This window comes from Salarias fasciatus, chromosome 6 (genome assembly GCF_902148845.1).
Source record: "Salarias fasciatus chromosome 6, fSalaFa1.1, whole genome shotgun sequence".
Taxonomy (NCBI): Eukaryota; Metazoa; Chordata; class Actinopteri; order Blenniiformes; family Blenniidae; genus Salarias; species Salarias fasciatus.
The window spans coordinates 25,649,681-25,671,044 of NC_043750.1; the positions used below are offsets into that span (position 1 = coordinate 25,649,681).

The 21,364-nt window shown below is 44.7% G+C and overlaps 2 protein-coding genes across 3 annotated transcripts in view; one reads left to right on the plus strand and one right to left on the minus strand.

Moving 5' to 3' along the window:
- The window catches only part of slc5a10 (solute carrier family 5 member 10), a 27,007-nt gene continuing 5,643 nt past the window's right edge, over window positions 1-21,364 (minus strand). For both annotated transcript variants that reach the window (XM_030094986.1, XM_030094985.1), the window contains 12 exons: window positions 20,903-20,962; window positions 20,322-20,426; window positions 20,127-20,232; window positions 19,896-19,976; window positions 19,607-19,812; window positions 16,144-16,279; window positions 6,803-6,910; window positions 6,549-6,699; window positions 6,285-6,453; window positions 2,770-2,985; window positions 1,739-1,832; window positions 1-1,603 (listed from right to left, as the gene is read on the minus strand). In XM_030094986.1, coding sequence (XP_029950846.1) covers window positions 1,410-1,603; window positions 1,739-1,832; window positions 2,770-2,985; window positions 6,285-6,453; window positions 6,549-6,699; window positions 6,803-6,910; window positions 16,144-16,279; window positions 19,607-19,812; window positions 19,896-19,976; window positions 20,127-20,232; window positions 20,322-20,426; window positions 20,903-20,962 — 1,626 coding nt within the window. In that variant the 3' untranslated portion in view covers window positions 1-1,409. The remainder of the gene's footprint in view (window positions 1,604-1,738; window positions 1,833-2,769; window positions 2,986-6,284; window positions 6,454-6,548; window positions 6,700-6,802; window positions 6,911-16,143; window positions 16,280-19,606; window positions 19,813-19,895; window positions 19,977-20,126; window positions 20,233-20,321; window positions 20,427-20,902; window positions 20,963-21,364) is intronic.
- On the plus strand, window positions 7,828-18,278 carry LOC115390934 (protein FAM83G-like). Its single transcript, XM_030094984.1, has 5 exons — window positions 7,828-9,071; window positions 10,678-10,845; window positions 11,786-11,910; window positions 13,255-14,590; window positions 17,230-18,278. The coding sequence occupies exons 1-5, from the start codon at window positions 8,574-8,576 to the stop codon at window positions 17,596-17,598; spliced, it is 2,496 nt and encodes an 831-aa protein (XP_029950844.1). The 5' UTR covers window positions 7,828-8,573; the 3' UTR covers window positions 17,599-18,278.

Genomic DNA, 21,364 nt, shown 5'->3' on the forward strand with positions numbered 1-21,364 from the left:
TTTGTTTTACAATCTTGTGTTTACTCCTCAACCTTCTGTTTTTGAATGTACCTCAATTGCACAGCAGCTGAATAAAGAGATTTTATCTGGTTATAAAAAAATAATACACTGTGCATTCATTTGTGGACGCTTTAGAGCAGTTTATAGACAAGCATTTCTCAAAAAGTCTAAAAGAACATGAAGTAAGGCTGATACACACGCACACACACAAAAATGGGTTATTGTTATGGATTCTGAGCTGCACTTATAATATGAAGTAAGCCGCGTGTGATGCATTCATGTAACGTCGGGAACTCCTAGAAAATGAGCACTTTAATTCACTCACTGAGGAGGAAAGCTTGAGAAACTGATTTATATTCATAAAGTCATGAACGAGCACAAGAACACATCCCTGTCTTACATACACAGTGAATATCAACAATATCATCTTGACTCAAATCTCTACATTAAAAGTCAAAAACAAGCTAAAACACACAGATCAGCAGTGTTTCCCACCTCCTTCCTTGGAGTTATATCACACGCAGGACAGCGGCTGAGATGGGAAACAGTGTCGTCAAAAAGATTTTTTTTTACATACAATTTTAATCAATCTTTCAGTCCAAAGCAATAAGTGGTGCCCTTTGGCTTAGAGGGTCAGAAACTAACTGCAACTTTGTGGTGCTAAATAAAAACTGAACTAAACTTGGAGAGTGACACTTGCATGCTGCTTCACTGAAATTGATAATATCTCACACTGAATGCCATTACAGAACGAAGAGCCTTTGCACGGTTGTATAAATGAGACACTGTCTTAATGAAAAGTACACAAAGGGGAGACGTCATGATGGATGATTCTGTGTTTTTCTCATAGTTCCCTTTTCCTATGAACTGTTCAAAACTGCTTATGTAACAATACAAGCGACCTGTATCTCTGGTCCTGATTATATGGTCATTTTATGTGTTGAAACAAGCTTTTACTGCAACATCTTCCTACATCAGCAAATACCTTTCGTTACGTGTCCCAAGAAGAAGGCTCAGATCGGTTTGAGACGATCAGTTTCTGTTTTCATGGCCTCAATCCCCTGAATGTAAGTAAAGTATTAAATCTAACATGTATAAGTCTAACATCCATACCCTACTGTTAAATCATAATATTGAGACGTACATAAAGATTTAAATGCAAATGTACATGATGAAATGTAACACTAGTAATTCAAAGATTTGAGCAGAATCAGCAGAGTTGTGTACTCCTATTTTGTAATTTTAATTGTGGATACTACTGAAAACACGAGGCCCCTTCAGTTTCAACAATCCGTGTGTTTTCCCACCCTGATGCGTGGTGAAAAGATTCAGTGGAGTTTCCTGTTCATGTGGGAGCGACGCGAGTTCACCACGAAGGCGCGGCAGGATGTTAAAATCTGATCCTTCGCTCAGGCAAAGTACGCGTAGAGAAAAATGTTAATGCTGACGAGGAGAATTGCGTTGAAGCAGCAGAACCTGGACCAGAAGACGCTCTCTCTGATGGTGGGAACTCTGGGAGGCGGAGTCTCCTCTGACCGCCGCATAGCTGAGATGCACAAACCCGCTCCCTGAGCACAGGTCATCCGCCGGGGTGGCTCTGAACCTACACACACACACACACACACACACACACACACACACACACACACACACACACACACACACACAGGAAGTTGTGGTCATGGTGTGTGTCTGTGGATGGCCGCTGCTAATTCAAGTGAACGTTCAGACTTTTTACCCTGAGAGCTGCGATGGCTGACCGAGGACACTTTTTGCAGAGAAATGTCTCTCTGCGGCTCCTCTGTTATTGTCCACCAGGTCAGGTTACACACCTGGGAGAGAAGAACAACCCTATTTAAATAGTTGACACCCAACTAAGTCATTACACTGCGGCCTAAATGACCTAAATTACACAACACGTGAGGCTTTGTTGACTTAAACGCAACACCAGTTTTGCTAAGCACAAAAGCTTATCTTGATCCTTTACAAAGACAAAAAGTTTGCTTACTAGAAAACTTAAAGCTGTATCAAACTATATACAAAGAACTCTTTGATTTTGCAGAGGTGTTTTATTTTTTTTGCAGGCTAATGGTTTCTGCCAGTTTTATTTTTCCCACAAACCTATACATCGACCCAGTTTTATAACTCATCAGCTTTGCATTCATGAAAACTGGTTTTACAAGTTAGGTTGAAATTCAATGAAATGCAAACTTAATCAAGTGCATCATTTGCACAACATTTTATCATGTGCTTCAGTCTTAACCTACATAAGTGTACAATAAGGCGTGTCTGTGTGTGTTTCAGGATAACAGCGTGGTGTTGACAGATGTGACAAATCTATAAATTACTGCCTAATTTGCTTGGGTATGTGAGTCCGGGATTTTTTCAGCAGGCCATTTTACCGTTGGAGTTCAAACACAGGCCGGACGAGGCTGACGAGTCACTGGATACACCGAACCTTCAAATATGAATCATTTGGCTTTTCTCTCTATTATGTGCGACAATAGTCGTACTGTCCCGAGGGGATTGTGCTCCACAGTTTGCTGTTGATCTTTGGGATTTACAGTAGATAGGCACGGCTCTTTTGACTATGTCTAAACACGCAGCCCATTCTTTACATACGCTGATCCAGTCCCTGTGCTGCTGCCTGCTGTGTCACCTCAGCGTCATCCCTGCTATATATTAGAAGATAACATTACAGGTATGTTTAGCTGTATAATCCTAACTTCACAGGTAGTTCTGTTATTTATTACTGACGTGTGTACACACCTGCTCCTGGCTGGGCGGGGGTGTGAGCAGAGACACGACGGTAACCACAATAGCAGTGAGGCCACAGAGCAGAATGGCGAAGTGGAGGTAGTGGACGCCGCGCAGCACCATCGGTGCCGAATCCAGAACGCCACATCTGGGAGGGGGGAAGGCAAACTCCAGCACCATCCTGCACACGCCCACCACCAGGCCCACCATCAGGCCCCAGAATGCACCCTGAAAGCACAAAAGCCCACGTTCAATGTTGCATCACACGCTTTTCTGCCTGCAGTTTTCCTCAGTTGCTTTGCTGCATTTCTCACATTCTCACACATCCTCACATTGCACAAGAGTTAGTTCAACCTCTAAAACATTCAGCCATTTGTGCAAATCATAGCAGTAGTTTCTCAATCTGTCAAAAACTGCAAAGACTCAGAGTTCTGCATTCTGCAGAGGGTGGACTCAACACTTGATACACTCAATATTTTCATATATTTATTTGCATATAGAGATGAATTTTGCTGTGATGTATGAAAATATGTCCAGACAGACAGCGTCTGGATGTGCATTAAAGATTTACGCTACTGTGCATGTTGTATGTTCAATTTCAATATTTATTGCAATATTATTTGCAGTTGTGCACACCTCTTTGTTATAAATAAGGATGTTTTTTATGTGAACAAATTAAAGCTGCACAGTATATGCAATAAAATGTGAAACATATATTCAGTGTCTTGTGTTCAGTTACATCACTAAATACAACAATGTGTAACTTTACTGTAGTTTTCAAATGGTTTTGTAAATAGTATAGCAATTGTTCTGTCTCGAGTATTTTCAGGCCGTGTCACCAAGATCAGACTGTTTTGCATTGGAAAACACAGATTAAGCTGTCAAAATGAAAACATGACAAAGTCATTTGACTGGCTTGTTCGAAAACAAGGGTGTCGGGACGTTCCATCCTGATGACGCTGACGCTTTCATTGACATGAAAACTTGCTTTTGAGGAATGAACTATCTATTTTAAGCAAGTGGCACGCTTTAGTAGGCTATCAACTAGGTTATGTAGCTTGAACTAAGTGTTTTGAGAAATGCATAAACTGTCATGCAAATGTGAAAAGTGGTGTGAGAAATGCTTCTCCCTTCAGCTGCAGGCATCAGCCTCATGTCTGGAGAGGCTCTGGGTCACGGCTGGGTGTGTTGCGCTCATAAAACCCTTTTCACTTTCCCACTGTGATAATCTGTCACCTGCATGTCACTTCTCCAGTTGCTGCAGGCGTGCACACACGTGCGCAGACATAAATACCTCTGTCTCCTTTTCTGTCCCACCCCTCAGGAGTGAATGTGGCCTGAGCAGTTTGAACTCGCACCGAAGAAACAATAATCAGCTTGTCACAAACAGACAGATAGACAGACAGATAGATAGACAGATAGACTGATAGACACATAGACAGACACATAGATAGATAGATAATTTGATTTATAATGGCTGCATAGCTTCGAAGGCTTCACATCTTGTCTCCATGAGAACAACACTGCGTTGTTTGCATGGTGTCAGACGGAATCAAATGCTTGGCGCATGATACGCCTGACCTTAGACCCGATGAGTTGTGATGAGCAATCAGTCCTGGATCCCTGTTTTATCTTATCACCTAATAAAACTCACAGCTTCTATGCAAGTGAAGGCGCTATTGAAACTTTCTTGGTAACTTTGCTTCTTGGTTTGGAAAATAAAGAGGTGAAAACACAGCTGTCATCGATGATTAAGACTGGTTCTTTGTTTCAAGAGAAACTTTTGAACAGTTTAAAATAAGATCTCCACCAAGTAAAGGCTGAGAACATCAGAAACAACATCTTTCTTTCTTGCATTTCTATGTGTACCCACAGACTTAAACCTGATACGCAGCAGAATAATGTTTACCAGGTAAACACATGTTCGCTCAAACATTTGCTCATTAGCAAAAGATGCCAAGTCCATGTTAATGGAAAAATCCTGAACTTTGTCAGTGTTTTCATGTGTAAACAGCTGCATGATTCCAGGTTTTGGCCTGGGGGATGACACTGAACAGACAGTAAAATGACTTCATTTCATGCTGAGGAGGATATCAAAGTGTGTCCCATGTGGTTATTGTTAGGATCATTCATTGAAAGAGAAAGATGTTAAACGGCAGCTGGATACATCCTGTCGGTGCGGGATCAAAGGAGTCCTTCACATCAGTCTGAGGTAAAGTGGATCAACCGAGAGGAAAATATTGCAATACAGAATTCTATAATAAAATGCTGCAGAGGCTGAGAATTACTCCACTTCACAAAGATGACCTCTGACCTGCAAAACATCAAATTAGTGTTTGCTTTGCAGACTTGAAAGTTCAGACTCATTCTGTGTATAAAGTAATAAAAGACAAACAACAGGGAATTTGTGGTTTCTCAGAGTTTCTAAAGTGTATTATTTGCATTGCAGGAAGTGGAAAAACCTGAAGATTTTTTTCTTTCTTCAGTACAGTTGTTAAACAGCTTGTCAGCAGAGAGCGAGACACACCCTGGACTCACAAGGGGCTGGATCTGACTGGAGGAGCAGACTGGTTTTTACTTGCTGGCAGTGAATGTTTCAACACATGTGAAATTAGTTCTCTTACGAGGCAGACTCTCGCTGCAGGGGTGTTATCTTTTGCTCCGCGCTGTTTATCTTCTAATAATCAGACTTTCTCACACTTTGTTATCAGACAAAACTTTTCAGTCTTTATGGCGAGTGGTCGGCGCAATCATTCCTGTTCAGGAAATAATAAACAATAGAGTCTATAAAGAAGAGTGCATAACACATACACACAGTTGTAAAGATTGCTCTCTCTCTCTCTCTCCCTCTCTCTCTCTCTCTCTCTCTCTCTCTCTCTCTCTCTCTCTCACACACACACACACACACACACACACACACACACACACACACACACACACACACACACACGTCTCAACACCAAGGTATGAAAAGCAGACTGCTAAACAAAGCCTGATCCCATGTGAGGATAATAAAACTGTAAAAAGAGTAGGAGAGGACAAACAGTTCACACAAAAAGAGCCAGAAGTTCTGACGCTTGATGCCCAGGAGAGAATAAACCCTGAATACAATTTAGAGCCTGGAAAAGAAAAACCTACTCATACACATCTTCTGGAATGAATTTCAGTGTAACTACATTTTTTCTTCTAATCAGTGCTAACGTGATTAGTTATTGATTGATCCAGCTGTCACCTGAAAGACTTTTATAACTGAAAGTCAGCTGTTGGTAGTGGGCGGCACTGAATGACTGCTTGGATGGATGGATGGATGGATTGGTGAAGGTTGCTGATTGCTCGAGTTGCTGTCAATATTATTCATTTCATACAAATCCCATGTGTTGGGAGTTTGTAGCACAGGAATGTGATACGTTTCCATCAAGAGCTGAGAGTGAAAACAAGTTTGATCATGAAGTAATGAAAAATAAGAGTCTCAGTTACAACTGTTGTAATATATGGACTTATAAAGTGGTGCGTGTCTGCATTTATACCTGCTCATTGGTCCTTTTCCAGAAGACAGCCAGCGTGAAGACAGCAGTGACGGGTGGAGCCAGGTAGCTCGTCACCGACTGGATGTAAACGTAGAGCTGTCCACTGTTTGCCGACTGAAGGATGGGGATCCAGACGACGCTCACAACCACCAAGATCACAGTCACAATCCTGGAACGCACAAAGGCTTTCACTTTCCCCACGCACAAAGTCTGTGTCAACCCATATGAAGCATCGAGAAGCGTGGCAGTGCGTGGTTCTCCGACCTTCCGACCAGCAGCAGTTCCTTCTCGGAAGCTCGCGGCCGGTGTTTCTTCCAGATGTCCATGGTGAAGAGCGTGGAGCTGCTGTTGAAGATGGAGGTCAGCGAAGACATCAGAGCCGCCATCATCACTGCGATCATGAGGCCTCGCAAACCTGACACACGCACAGAGATATACGCAGATACGCATTGGTTTAAAGTTAACAGAGAGGTGAACACATTTACAATAAGTTGTTAAAATGAGAGCATCGTTCTCACCACTCGGCATCAACTCAATGACCAGTTTGGGAAAAGCGATGTTGGAGCATCCCACTTCCGCCCCGCACACACGCACACACTCCTCCGGGTCGACACATCCGACAGAGTCTGAAACATGAAGATACAGAACAGTGAAACATGGCCTGGAAGGGAAGATCAATAGCCTAATCATCAAGAATTCATGCTCTCGTGCTCCACTTTCAACCAAAAGACTGTTTTGCTTTGTTTTGTATTTTCAAAACGTGTCTGATAAATACGTCTGCACATACTATATCCACTGAAATGACTAAAAATCAATTAATTTGCCTCGACTGACCGCATCAGAAAGGAATTCACGATTGAGTGAAACATGCTTCACTGATTATTTGCTGCAAGGATTCATTGCAGCACAATCACGTCCATCACACAAAAGCACCTGACAGGTCTCATTGAACTTTTCCACTCGCACCTCCTTCCACTTGCTTTTAATGACCTTTAAACCCATTTAAAAAACACCTAACATGACTGTCACGGGATACCCAGCTTAAAAAAAAAAGTAAGTGAAAACTAGTGGAGCACAGTGACTTTTGTAAGAATGAGATCAGGCCACATAATAATTAACTTTTAATTAAAGGTTTATAATTGTATTAGGAGGCTCTCTGGATGACAGGGTGAACCTTTCTTGATGGGAATTTAAAGATACATTAACTAGGATTCTTAATCATCCCTTACTGTGTTCAGTCATGGGAAAGTCCAACAAAGCTCTCAGCAAAAACTTGCTGAAACATTGATATCATTTTTTTTTGTTTGTTTTTTTGCTTAAAATTTTTGTTTATGATCAACTTCCAGCAACTTTAATCTAATGGAGGGAAAACTCGTAAAAAAGAGTTATATAACTACAGTTCTAGAAGTTTAGTTATAGGTGAGGGGTAAGTTTTAGGGTAAATAAAACAACCTCTGAGTCCAGGCTGAAGGGTGGGGCCTGGAGGATCCAGTTTCTCGCCCACTAACCGGACACTCCGCCTCTCTGAACCCGGTAAACCGAGCTTCCGTTGTCGGATTCCAGGGTCAGGCAGCCGTCAAAACTTTGTCCGCTTTCAGACAAACTTGACGGAGATAAACTCAAAGCCCGAGCTGGACTCGATCGCTCCGCCTCTGTGAGTTTTTCGACTTTTTGTTGTTTTGTCCGCCGCGGCTGCATTTTTACGCACATCTGTTGCGCCTCGGTCAGATGAGGAGAAGTGACTCGTCAGCGCAGCGCGATCTGACTCATGCGGGGTTTCAACACGTTTCCAAACGGGTTCAAGCACTTTTCTTCCGCTCCATACTGACTCACCGGCAGACACACACACTCATCATCCGGCCAGACGAGCCGCCCGCCCCGCTGTGTGTTTGAGCCCCGCGGCTGGAGCAGCCAAGCCAGGCCGCCTCCGCCGCCACCAGCCCCGGCCCCGCAGCAGAGCCCCGGCCGGCCCCCACCAGCTGCAGCCCCGCAGGCGGTGACCCGGCCCCCCCTTGTCAGGTGAGAGGCGTGGCGCAGGGCGGGGGAGCTTTGTTCCAGCCACACCTGCGCGAGAGCGAGAAACCGGAGCCGCGTGCGCCCTGTCGGAGCTCTGCTTGCCCCAGATGGACGCGCTCCCGTCCGGACGGACGTGCTCCCCAGCCCGGGCTCCCGGCTCGGCCTGAACCGTGATGACCGTCCGCCCCGCTCCGCTCTTTGACTCTTCTTCAGAGGGGGGACCGGGACAGAGCTGAACCAACTCTTTCGTTGCCCCGAGGGCAGATTGGGGCCATGGCGCTGTCTCAGATCCAGTGTCTGGACGACCACCACGTCAACTGGCGCGTGAGCGAGAGCAAGCCGGAGTTCTTCTACAGCGAGGACCAGCGGCTCGCGCTCGAGGAGCTCATCGCCAAGGGCCGCGAGGCCCTGGCGGAATACGTCTGCAAGCACGGCATCCGCGAGTTTCTGTCCGAGCCGGAGGTGGAGCGCATCGTGCGCACGGCGGAAGCCTACCGACCCGGGCATGAGCACCACCAGAAGCCCGAGACCCCGACCACCCCGGGGACCCCGGGGGCCCCGGGGGCCGGGGAGGAGGCGGAGGACGGGGAGGTGTCGCTGGAGTACTGGCCGGACCGATCCGAGGCCTCCGTGGCGGAGCTGGATCTGGGCTGGCCCGAGGCCATCAACTACCGAGGGGTCACGCGCGTGAGCGTGTACACGCAGCCTCCCCTGGAGACGCAGACGCACATCAAGGAGGTGGTGCGCAAGAGCATTGCCTCAGCTCAGAAGGTAGGGAGATGATGATGGTGATGATGATGATGATGATGATGATGATGTGGGATTTCCACCAATGCAGAAACTAAAGTGTACAGTTTGGCATTTGCAAAGATAATTAGTAAATTTTTCATAATTACAACTCATTCTGTTGCTCATCCCACAAATGCATGCTTCTTACAGAAGTGACACCATTTAAAGAGGAAGTATACAGGCTGCCCAACAGCATAGAATTGTTCCAAAGAGGAATAATCCAACCACAACTTATCCTACTTTTTGTGTGTATTCTACACAAACTCTTATGAAAATGATTGACCTCAGTGCCAGTGATCTATATCCAACAAAGATAAACTCTACCTTCAATAATGAGGAAAGGACTAATATTTTACACAACTTTCTTCAATCCCTACTGATGTAATGTGCCATTTATGGTTGGGACCCAGAAGAAAAAGTAAATAATCAATACAGGGCCGGTCTGTTGATAAAGACTGAACTCCTACTGCACCCCTGGCTCTGACAGCTTTACGAAAGTACCATATGACATTGTTTTAGTACTTTGCTGCTCGGTGTAAAATGAAGCTCATCATCATAAATCTGTGAATTACAAGGCAGAGTGACATAACACTTCTTTACTTTGCAGGATTATTGAGATGATGCTCTAACTAATCAGAGGATTATTCAGTTAAGTTGATGATAGTTTTGTCCTGACAGTTTCTATACTACCACTGTGCTGCTTTTCATTAGTCTACATTGTTATGCTGAAGCTGAAAATAGGATTCATCAATGTTTCTGGACATGACACAGTATAAAAAGCAGATCAGAAGTAAAAATGACGGGCAGATGAAAAGATAGGTGCAGCAATAATTGGTTAGGTGCAGTTCTGTAAGATTGCTTTCATTGTATTGTGTGCTGTGTCACTGACAGAATAAGGACATTCGCTCTGATTACAGCTCATAACATCACCCTGAATCTAAAATTGGCATCTCTGGTCTGCATTCATTCTCGTGACTTCATTTTCTGTCTGTTCAGGAGCCATTTTTGGTCCTTTCATATTCGCTTTTCGCCCCAGTCGGGCCTTTGCAAACTCACTTCCTGTTTCTGCATGTGCCAGTCTCACACGCACTCTAGAAAGTTTTAATAAGACGAGTCTGGGCTTGACACGCCAGTGGAAAAACATGGCCTGACGTCACTAAATGGGTCACATGCCAGCAACCCATACATCACCTTTACCTCTGACATGGGTTGATCCTGGCACATGACCCGCCTGGTAACTGGTCTGGCTTTGCACAGGAGCCACAAAAGAAGCGCTAAGACTATAATTGATTGTAATATTTTATTGTTTGGAAAGCACCATAGCCTCTCTCTTTAGTTTTGTCTCTCCCTCTTGCTCTTTCTCTTTTGCTTTTTGTTCCTTTTGTTTCTTTCAGGACCAACACAGTTCTTGACTTTCTTCTTTAATGTACTCTTCATCTTGCATTTGCTTCCTGTATGGATGCCATAAATTCGATACTGTTGGTTGAAGCCAGCGTGAATCAAAAGAACCCACCCAGAGCAGGAAACACTGACAACGATTGTGGTTTCCTGCGTGTGTGTTTGTGTGTGTTTGTGTGTGTGTGTGTAGGTGATAGCCGTGGTGATGGATGCGTTCACGGACGTGGATATCTTCCGAGATTTGTTGGATGCAGCCTACAGACGCAGAATCCCTGTGTACATAATCCTGGACATGGCGGCAGTCCCCTCCTTTCTCACCATGTGTGGCAGAGCTGATATGCACCGGGGACACCTAAAGGTTTGTATACGTCAGACACACACATCCACACACAGATGGTGTTTTCATAAGCATGTAGCGTGAGCGGGTCGGATAGATGTTCACTCCCTGATAAGTGCACAATAATAAAAGTTGTTATTTAAAAATGGCCTCATTTTAGTAGTTTAAATGAGAGCTTTTCACTGAAGGCACGTTTTCCAACAATAATATTACCATGCAAGGGAAATATGTGAACTCAGAGTGCGACTGACGGCGGCTGGCAGGTTTTTGCCTGCAGCCTTTAAAAGGTGCAAGCTCCAGCTAGTCGATCGGCTGAATTTCCGCGGTCTTGTTTGCCTTTTGGTGCCGAACTGGTCCAAGCAGTAACAGAAAATGCTTATTTTTTCTCACTGGGAATTTCCTAAGCATTTTTTCGAAGGCGGCTGGAAAAACAAAATGCACAACAGGCAATTAGATTAATCACGTGCATGGCCTCGTTACTTTTGGCGAGACGCTTGTCTTTCAGTTCTCCTTCTTCCTTCCTGGCAGCCGAAACCACCAGCTCTTTTCCTCATGTTTGAGATATTTTCTGATAACATCGCTGCTATCATCATGAGCGTTTTACTCTACGGCTCGCTCCTCTGGTGAGATTTTGCACACTTTTACTTACAAGGCAAAAGTGTGCTCGAACCACACCCTCATCACAGGGCTGACGATAAACACCACAGGGTGTGTCCTACTGGCATGCACACACACATATAGAGCCTGTCCATGCTCCAACCTGTTGGGTCGTCCAGAGTCAGATTGCAGGAAGTTGCTTTGGAGCAAAACATCGTCTTTCAGCACTAATGACTTGCATTCTTTTTGCCTTTCCTCCTTCTTTTGTTTTTCTTTTGTTCACTGAAATCATTCTTCCTGTTCATATTAAATCCTCGACATCAGTCACTGCAGGCCATAATTCCCTGTACGTGTGTGTTCGCAGAATCTGCGTGTTCGCTGCTGTGGAGGAGTGGAGTTCTACACTCGGTCGGCTCAGAAGGTGCGAGGATCTTTGAGCCAGAAGTTTCTGCTGGTAGATGGAGACAGAGCCATCTCTGGGTCATACAGGTGAGCAGAGCCATTTTTACTTTCCCCCGATAAGATCGTTGTGTATTTAAGCCTAAATAATCTTTGTTTTCACGAGCAAAAACACACACGATTCCCCCACATGGTCAGTACAGTTACATTGTTCATCCACTAATAAGGAACCTGAACTGGGTTTAGATTAAGACAGGCTGGTTTATACCCTGCTGAGTGTGTTTTCAATGGACCATTTGGTGATTTTAACTCAAGGCAAAGCGAGCAGAACACAAGTTAGCTCAGAATTTACAGTCCATATGGAGATTTTTCTTCCAACTCACTCTCTGAACGTGAAGTGAGCAGTGAATAAATACACAAACCCCCATGTGGAGCTTTTTAGTGTCGCTCAGCTGATGCCTTTTCATGGTTCAAAACTTAATAGCTTCTCTCAGTCGCTCTCCTCCTGTTCTTTGCTATTTGCCGCAAATAGCTTGAACAGTTCAACCTCTTAGTGCCAGTTGGCAAACAAACAAAGTAAACAACTAAATGTTGAGCAAACAAAAGACTCAAGCCACCGCAGAAGATCAGTGTCAGGTTTTAAACTGGATAGAGCAATGAAAGAAAATTAGTGTTTTTCTGTGTTTGCTAATGATTTTGCACATGTATGACATGATTTTGTTTTGTAGTTGCACCGAAAAATGGCAAAACTCAGTCTCTCATTATTACCCATGAAATCACCACACCTGGTAAATCTCCATGTGCCAAACAGTCTTCAAGAAGTACTTCAAGTCATTGAAAAGAAACCTTACAATCAAAGAATGATCAAAGCAACATCACATAACAAGGCTTCAGGATAAATTTGTCGAGTGCCCAACTTGTTTTTGTCAGAGACGAGCAGTCACATGTTTCACTGTGCTTCACGGTTCTCAGCCAAAGTTAATTTCTCTGAATGTCAGGCAGACTTTCCCCTATTCTCTCTCTCTCTCTCTCTCTCTCTCTCTCTCTCTCTCTCTCTCTCTCTCTCTCTCTCTCTCTCTCTCTCTCTCTCTCTCTCTCTTTCTCTCTCTGTCACACACAGATGCAAGCAGACTTCTAAGCTTGCTATGCTTCTGCAGTATTTCTGCATATTCTCAAAATCTGTATCTTGCTGGACCAGGAAGTTGAAGAGGAACAATTTTACAGTGTGATCAAAGAGCAAAATGTGATGCATGACTTCAGGGCAACGATGTCTAGTGTAATGATTAAACAATGATAAACTGCAAACTGTCTTTTCTCAGGAAGGGCTGGATATGACAGTTCAGTAGTTTGAGTAGTCGGAATGAATTATGACTGAAATCTGAGAATCGTCAGTTTGGCAGACACTTCTTATGTTTCCATTTGTGTGTTTTGCAGTTTCACCTGGTCTTCATCCCGTCTGGACCGGAATCTGATCACCGTGATCACAGGACAGGCGGTGGAGACCTTTGACCTGCAGTTCCGTGAGCTGTATCTCATGTCCAGAGGAGTGTCTCTGAGCAAGGTCCCCATGGTGGATGAACCCATCCCCGACCCGCTCCCTCAGGTCGCCCCTGCGCCTGTACCAGCCTCCGTTGCCCGGAAGCTCGTCAATCCAAAATATGCTCTTGTTGCCACGGGAACCCACATAAGTCCCACCTCCTCCGACCAGAACTCGAGCAACAAGAACTCCCAGAATCCCACCGGGCTGAAAGTGATGAAGCGCATCAAGGAGGTGGTCGAAGCGCCACCGATACACCCGGGACTGGTCGGTATGGAGAAGGCGTATCTGATCCCGTACCTGCCCACCTGGCCGGAGCCGGACCCGCCGAGCGACGTCATCGGCTTCATCAACATCAGGGATGAGAAGCGGGCTCATCAGGTCCACTTACAGAGGTCGGAGAGGTTCGAGGTCAGTCAGGCCATTCGCTTCAGCGCGCCGCTGCTGAAGCCTCAGACCGAGGAATCCGCCTCGAGTAAGAACGCGAAAGCAGAAGCAAAGAATCCTTCAGGGACGACAAGCCCCAAAGCGCCTTCCCCCGTGAGTCCAACTAGCAAACCCATTAATCAGCAGATGGCAGTGGTAGACGCTCCTCAGCAGCCCAGCGCCCCCCCGGCACAGGAAGCACACCCCTCCAAACCGCCAACCAAAGTGAGCGCCGAGTCTTTGCCAGCAGGACAAGAAAAGACACAAACTGACGAGACGGAAGCGGCAGCGCCGCCTGTGCCGAAACGCCGCACGCTTCAGTTAGTGATAGACCCAGAAACCTCAGACCATGTCAGCGTGGTCAAGATGGACCAAGTGGAGAGCCTGGAGGATTCGTTTGATAGAAGGAGGGCGCAGAAGAACGCGCCGTTGGTCCACGGCCGCCTCACGTCGAGGGACGACGCAGGGGACTCCGGCAGCAACGGCGACGACAGCCAAGACAGCACCAAGGTCATATGTGACCGGGCAGTGAACGACGACCCCTCAAGCGCCTCCACGGCCTCGGACGACGAGTTTTACGACTGCTCGCCGACGGACCAGATCAGCCCGCTGACCAACGGGTTGAACTCGGGCTCGGGCCAGGGCCACCGTCAGGGCGACGGCGGGTTCAACATGATGGCGCGTTTCTCTCAGAGCATGCTGGACCTGAGGGAGCCCAGCCAGCGGGAGGACAGCGCCGCCCTCATTCGGCAGTCCCAGCAGCTCCGCAGACAGGGATACCCCTCCCCTCACAGGCACATCGGACAGGTGAGCTCTCACTGTCGTGATTTTATTATAACTGGAAAATTCCATCTACAGTAGTTTATTTGTTATTCATCACACTTTTCCTTAATATTGTCTGTTTTTCATTTAAAATTCTGCCCCTCTTCAATTAACCGCTTCCTATGCCTAGCTTAAAAAATGTCTTCAGTTTATTTTTCAGTCGAGTCCACAGTAAAATACCAGTGAAGCAGTTGTTTTAGTGTAGTAATCCACAGATGACTGACTCCTCAGCCAAAGGCTTAATGGAAAAATGCTCCAAACATGGGCTGCAGGTGACAAGTCTTTGTTTGCACTTCAGCACAATTCTTTGCAATTGATGTTGACACAATAAATATTTCTTATCTTGGTCCTTTAGTTGCACGAAATTTGAATTATGATTTACACAAATTGCATGCTGTTTTTGAGTTGTCAACTCCGCTATAAAGAAATGTTTTATAATAAATTGCACCTCTCGTTCCATTTTCAAACTCAGGCCTAGATTTAAATAAGTCCATTCAGAAAATTGTGATCTTGCAATTATTCACCGAAATTGAAATACATTCTGCTTCACTTGTGAGGACATGAAAACTTCTTTGAACATCAAACATGTTAAGTGACAAGATGTATGCAGAGAAAAACCAGCAAAATTCCCCTCTGAGCACACCAGGAAATGGTCTCAAAGTCCCAACTTGAGCTGTGACAAATGATTATCACTGGAGCTCTGTCGACTTTCCACAACATGTGTTTTCCAGTGAAACTTTGAGAACTCAAGTATTCACGCAAAATTATTTGGGTTCTTTGTTCGCTTATTAAATCAAATTGAAGAAGGGAGCTAAATCATTGGTTACTATTCTTGCAATCTGCTGTATCTTATCCGTGTTATCATGAGACACGTGATTGCAGAAGTCATTTTCAGAAGGCAGTCGCTTCAACACATTGCTTTTCAGCCCTGGCTTGCAAATTTTCTTTGCTGCAGTTAATGCAATTTCCAAAAAAAAAAAAAAAAATGCTGTGTTAACAACATTTTAACAAGATCCTAAAGTAACTAAATCTATAAATCAACTAAAATTAAAATATGCATTTTAAGTAGTTTAAATATGTGAAAACAGAAATGATATGATATCATAACTCATTAATGAGAGCATTCTGTTTTTGTTATTACTTATGTTTATTTATTCGTCTGTCATGTTAAATAAACTCTATAGATTTGGTGTGATCTGTGTTACTCACAATTTTCCCATATCTGAGAAACTTAGTCCCTTTTTGATTCACAGATTACAAAAACAAGTAGGAAGGTTTCAAGGAAGTTTGTCATGATAAAGAAGGCGGGACGTTTCACATCAGCTCTGGATTTTCAGGAAAGACACTGCTCGCTCTCGTTCTCTCACACACACAGACAGACACACACGGACACACACACATTGTGGCAGAACGGGTGTGGTTCAAAGCAAGCCACCACCTGCTTACAATAAACATCTGGTAAAATACTTGTCACACCAATTAAAGTCTGTGTGTGTCCGTGCACGTGTGTTTTTTTTCCACCACGTTTGTGCACCAACCTGGGTAGAGGGCTCTGCTGATCATGCCAGGGAGGATGATGAAGATGAAGGGCAGCATCTTCAGATAGGCTGCAAAGATGGACGCTCCTTTCACGTGACTCATGTTTTTGGCTGATAGGGATCGTTGTACAATAACCTTCCAATACAGAAACACACAGTAATGGTAAATTTACTGAGGGTAACCTTTGAGAACAATCTTTAGTATATTAAAGTAGAAATACATAGATTTTCATTTTAAAGTGTAATGGGGGACATGAAACAGTCTGTGATAAATCCCAGGACAGGATTTAACAAGTCTGCCTTGAAGCTAATTATCATCATATTCTTTGGAATGTATTAAAGACTGAAGCGTTCAGTGGTATGCCGTCCTCTTCTGGATCGCCTTAGTGCTGTGGGCGCAGATTTGAACCAGTTATGGCTTGAAATAACTGGATTCTCGTGCCCCGACATATATCAGAAAGACCAAGTCAAAGCATTTTCTTCAGAAATTGAAGTGTAGGTTAAATGCGTCATCATTCTAATTTTTATCCTGAATTAAAAAGTGAAGTTATTCTGCAGCTCAAATCTCTTTTCAAAGCTTGTGCTACAAAGTTTCACCTGATCGGCAGCTGTCACATAATCCTGTAGTTTCAGTGTTTCAATTAATTTAAGGTTAAGGTTCGAAGTGAATGTGAGCGACTGTGAATAGCTGGGAAGTTTGAAACCTGGGTGACATTATTCACTCTGGGCTGTCTGTCATTTTGACAGACGAGGTTGGAGAGGGGAGTTCTGAGGCGGCGACAATGTCACTCAAATTTACTTTCGTAACCTTTGTTCTGAAACTATGCTGAGTGTGAATGAAGGAATGAAGGAAAGATTTCTAAAAGCAACTCCACAATGCTGGTGACCATTCCCTACTCATTGAGTCCTGTCTGCTGATGATAATAATGACGTTTTATTATTTTTGTCTATCTTGTCAAGCATGTGCACATATTGTTCATGGTATTGAATAATAAAGGACCAAGGATAGATTCCTGAGGTACTCCAAACGCCACAGATAAAGCATTTTTACTCATTTTTTTCTCTCCATTGCCTCTCTCTGTACAGTTGTTTCAGAGCTCCAGATCTCCGGCTCGTGACGGGAGGCCGAGAGGAAACAAAGTTGTCATTGCCAAACCAGGAAGTTTTCACCGGCCCGCTCGAGCCGCCGCCGCCATCATCGGAGGACACCGTTACTGGCAGAGCCAGACGATGCAGCCGGACGCAGCCCGGCGTGCGGAGACCCGCCCCGGACGGTCGCCGCGGCGACAGAGTCCAGGCAACAAGAAGATGGAGCGCCCGTCACAGCAGCCGGCAGTCACGTCGACGGGGATACTCGGAGTGTCTCTTTCAAAACTCGGCAGTTTTAGAAACTTGAGATCGCGCGGAGGAGCATCGCCAAAGAAAGCGACTCAGAACAACAAGCCTGCCCGGTGAATCCGGAGGCCAGCTCCGGTACAAGGAGACGTTTGCTGACAGACTTGTTGGTCAGAAAGTTGTGGCAAAACTTTCTTCCCGATTTGAGAAACCCTTCAGTGCCTCAAACATGAACTACTTGACGGGGGATTTTTTTTTTTACTGATTTGCTGGGTTTTTTTCTTTCGGAAGTGCCTGGACCATGAGGGACTATAGCAGCAGGTACTGGTGGGTCTGTGAGGAAATCAGTCCATGTTTGAACAGGGTATGTTGTTCATAAGGAACGCGGGTGGTATTTTATTGATGATCAGTCTCAACAGATGGTATTTGTTCAGCTGTGATATTCTTCTTTGCCAACTTAAGCGACTTCAGCCTTGTACGCAATCCTTGAACAAATATTTCTGAATGACCTCAACCGCTTTGCCTCTTCTTAGTGTCGTGCTGTGATTCTTGTTCACATCCTGCCTATACATCTGTGACTTGTTGGCATACTTCACATTAAGTCTACCACACTGATATAAGTTGGATTTTAGAGTTGGTGCCTCTGTGATTGGTTTGTGATGGTGAAAGGAAAAAGTTATCATGTTGATTTGTTTTTTAATGTTCGTCGGCTGTCGCTAATTACCGGTGCAAATGTAAAACACGCAATGACGTGGGACCAAAACTGAATGTTGTAAATAAAGAGACAATTTGACGCGGAACCAGCTCTTTTTCCTGACTCAGCCGGTTTAGGTGCAACAACTGTCTGCTGGAGAATCTGGCAGCAGCTCTGGCTTGTTATGTAATGCCGAAAGTGAAAATACATAACTGAAGCCTGCGGCGCCTGAAAACCCAGAAAAATGCAGAAATAATCTGGTTAAATGTTATTGTATGATCATACTTTTATATTTTTAGGTATGCCTGCTTTTGCCTCAAAGACTGCAGAAAAATCAAATTGCAACTTTTTTTCTTTTCTTTTCTTTTTTTTTTTAAGCCCAGAGTTTGGGTTTGGTGCCAGCTCGTCGCCAACAGGGTGGAGTTTGAACTTTTTTTTTTTCATATTTTTTCCAATCCCGTCAGTGAGTGAAGTAGAGCAATGGAGTAACCGTGAAAGGGATAAAAGATCATTTTGTGTTTGATTTCTGACCTAGGATGAGTGTTTTGGTTTTATTTATTTATTTATTTTTTTGTCAGTTTGGTTGCACAATTACTGTAAACAGCAATTACAAAATGACCTCGGTCTAAATTTACAAGTGTCTGGTTAAAACAGCTACAACAAATGGGTTTTTCTACAATTGTTAAGAACATTTTCAAAACTGAATAAAAAATTTAGGGTTTTTTTTTTTCTCTACACCAGCTTATTTATCCAAAGCTGAAAAGTCTCATTTGCAAAAAGCTTCGGTATGGTGTCATATGTCCTCTGATTGCTTTATTCTGGTCTAGAATGTCTTCAGAGCGCAACAATGGCAACTCTCTGTGGATCTCCTCAACACAACTGTAACAAGGCCTCATTCAGGACAGCAGTACACATGGGTTTGTAAATCTCGGAGTGTTCCCAGGAGCAGAGCGGCCTCAATAACTGCAGTGGAATAAGTTTGAATCACTTTTTATAGAGTTGCTCTAACTGAGTCAATGTGCAGGTGAATCTTTTGGCAAGGACGAAGTGACCCGGGGCCTCATTTCTAAAACGTTCATGTGCGAAAACATTTGTAAATGAGGCTCCTGAGTCCTTCAGTCTTTCTGACAGAGATTTTGATCCCCTGCAGGGATTGACATGCTGCTGGAGGCCGAGTAGAAACTCATGGCCGCTCACATGGTGTTAGTCAATCTAATTTCTTTAAAGGCCATGAGAGCACAGAAGAAAAGATTATCTATTGTGATAGAACTAAAAACTGGGTAAAAACTCCAAGCAGTGTGTCTGCAGATCAGCTGATATCAGAATATGTGAACTGACACTCGTTAATATTGTTCAAAATAGGGTCATTGTATCACATTCCTCTATTTGTATTTGGATTTGTTTTCTGTTTGCCTGAGCGGGCTTTAGACACACCTGGTCGGTGCACCAGTACCAGGTGGCGAGGATGGTGAGCCCCAGCGTCATCCCAGGCCAGGGCAGGTCTCCGGTGACGGCGTCCCTGAACAGGTGCATGGCGTCCTGCCGCGGGAGGTGGCACGTACTGTTGGGAATGATCTTACTGGGCACTGCTATGCTGTACACATGCTCCAGGTTGCTGTAGCCCCCAATCTCGTTGAAAGCTGTGGACATACACCGTCAACCCGAACTGTCAGAACAATCTGCTAATCTGTATGCGGGGTCTTTGGTTTTAAAGGAAACATACCAGTAATTGTCAGGATAATGGCACCCACAATCATGATGAAGGTTTGTAGTGTGTCTGTGTAGATGACAGCTGCAAGACCACCTGGAAAAGCACAAATATGGAACATCTCAGAAGTTGTTTATTGACTTTTGTTGTGAAGAAACTTCTTTTCATTAATAAATCGATTTGATTAATTTCACTCGACATTTATTTTAGATGTAATTTTTTTTCTTTTAAAGGGTGTGTGGCTACCGGCTATAGTGTAGAGAGCGGTGACGACCAGCATGAGGACAGTGGACAGGTACAGGTTCCATCCCAGACACACCTGAACAAACAAGGCTCCGGAGTAGAGGTCAGTCTGGCGGCAGAATCACAATGCAAGCTTTTTAATATTTCATCCGAGTGCAAACAGTTGAGCATCTTTCAGCGTGCGTCTGACTGTCGTACTGAGATCTTCGTGAAGACCGATAGCAGCAGTGAGAGGACTGCCAGGTAGGTCCGGATCCTCTCTCCTCCGAAACGACGGCCCAGGTACTCTGGCATCGTCACAATCTGAACACACACACACATTTTGTCACCTTAAGGCGACGTGATTCAGGACGGCCGAGGCAGGTCGGGGTCGTCTCAGGACGATCGGCCAATTAGAAGCTGACTGCGGGCAAGCTGAGTGACTTCACTCTTGGCTTGGTTTTGATGCAATTATAAAGCTATTAAGAAAAAATATTATGTAAAGTCCTCATTATTAGAAGACGGTTGTGAGGGCAGCACCACCCTGCTGGGGAATTTACAAGGCGGGAAATCCTTGTAGACGAGAAGTCATTTGGCACCAAAAGTACCTGTAGAACCAGCCTTGACAGGCAGACACGCACCCATGTAAATGTATTTTTGTCTGCGCACTGCGGCTGAATTCTGGTACACCGATATGTTTATGTGACAGGGTGAGGGCTGGAGATAGCTGTGTCAATTAAGATAAAGTTAGCAATGGAATGTGTCAATTATGTGTGTGCGTGTGTGTGTGAGAGACTAACCCCAGAAGAGATGTACACAGGCACAAATATCCAGGCCAGAGCCAGCAGCACATAGGTGGCCTGCAGGAGGAAAGGGAGGGACGTGGGAGAAAACAAAGGGGTTTAACCAGCTTGGCCGCATCAAGAAAAAGCATTTAACAGGACAGACTGCTGTGAACTTTTTAACTCTTTCAGTGCTCCACGTGCTAAAGTTTTATGACCTGACTGGTGCTTCATATGCAGGCATAAACTGTGCTGCTGCCCCCTGCTGAGAGCTGTCTCATCCAGCTGGTGAATCTGCCAACGTCTACCAATCCACACTCATGGTTCTGGTTCCTTAATCTTTTTTATCACTGTTTGCCCTCTGTTTATCTCAGGCCAAGCGCCTTCCTGTCCCAGATTCACTCATCGCAGTGAAGCCAATCAGTGTCACACCCAGATCGTGACCCACTGATCGAGACACTGGAGCATTTCTGTCCGTCG

Excerpts from the sequence above, each read along its gene's own strand:
- LOC115390934 (XM_030094984.1), top strand. The coding sequence starts at position 8,574 with ATGGCGCTGTCTCAGATCCAGTGTCTGGACGACCACCACGTCAACTGG. Across the intron at positions 9,072-10,677 it reads GCATTGCCTCAGCTCAGAAG|GTGATAGCCGTGGTGATGGA; the intron begins GTAGGGAGATGA and ends GTGTGTGTGTAG. Across the intron at positions 10,846-11,785 it reads TGCACCGGGGACACCTAAAG|AATCTGCGTGTTCGCTGCTG; the intron begins GTTTGTATACGT and ends GTGTGTTCGCAG.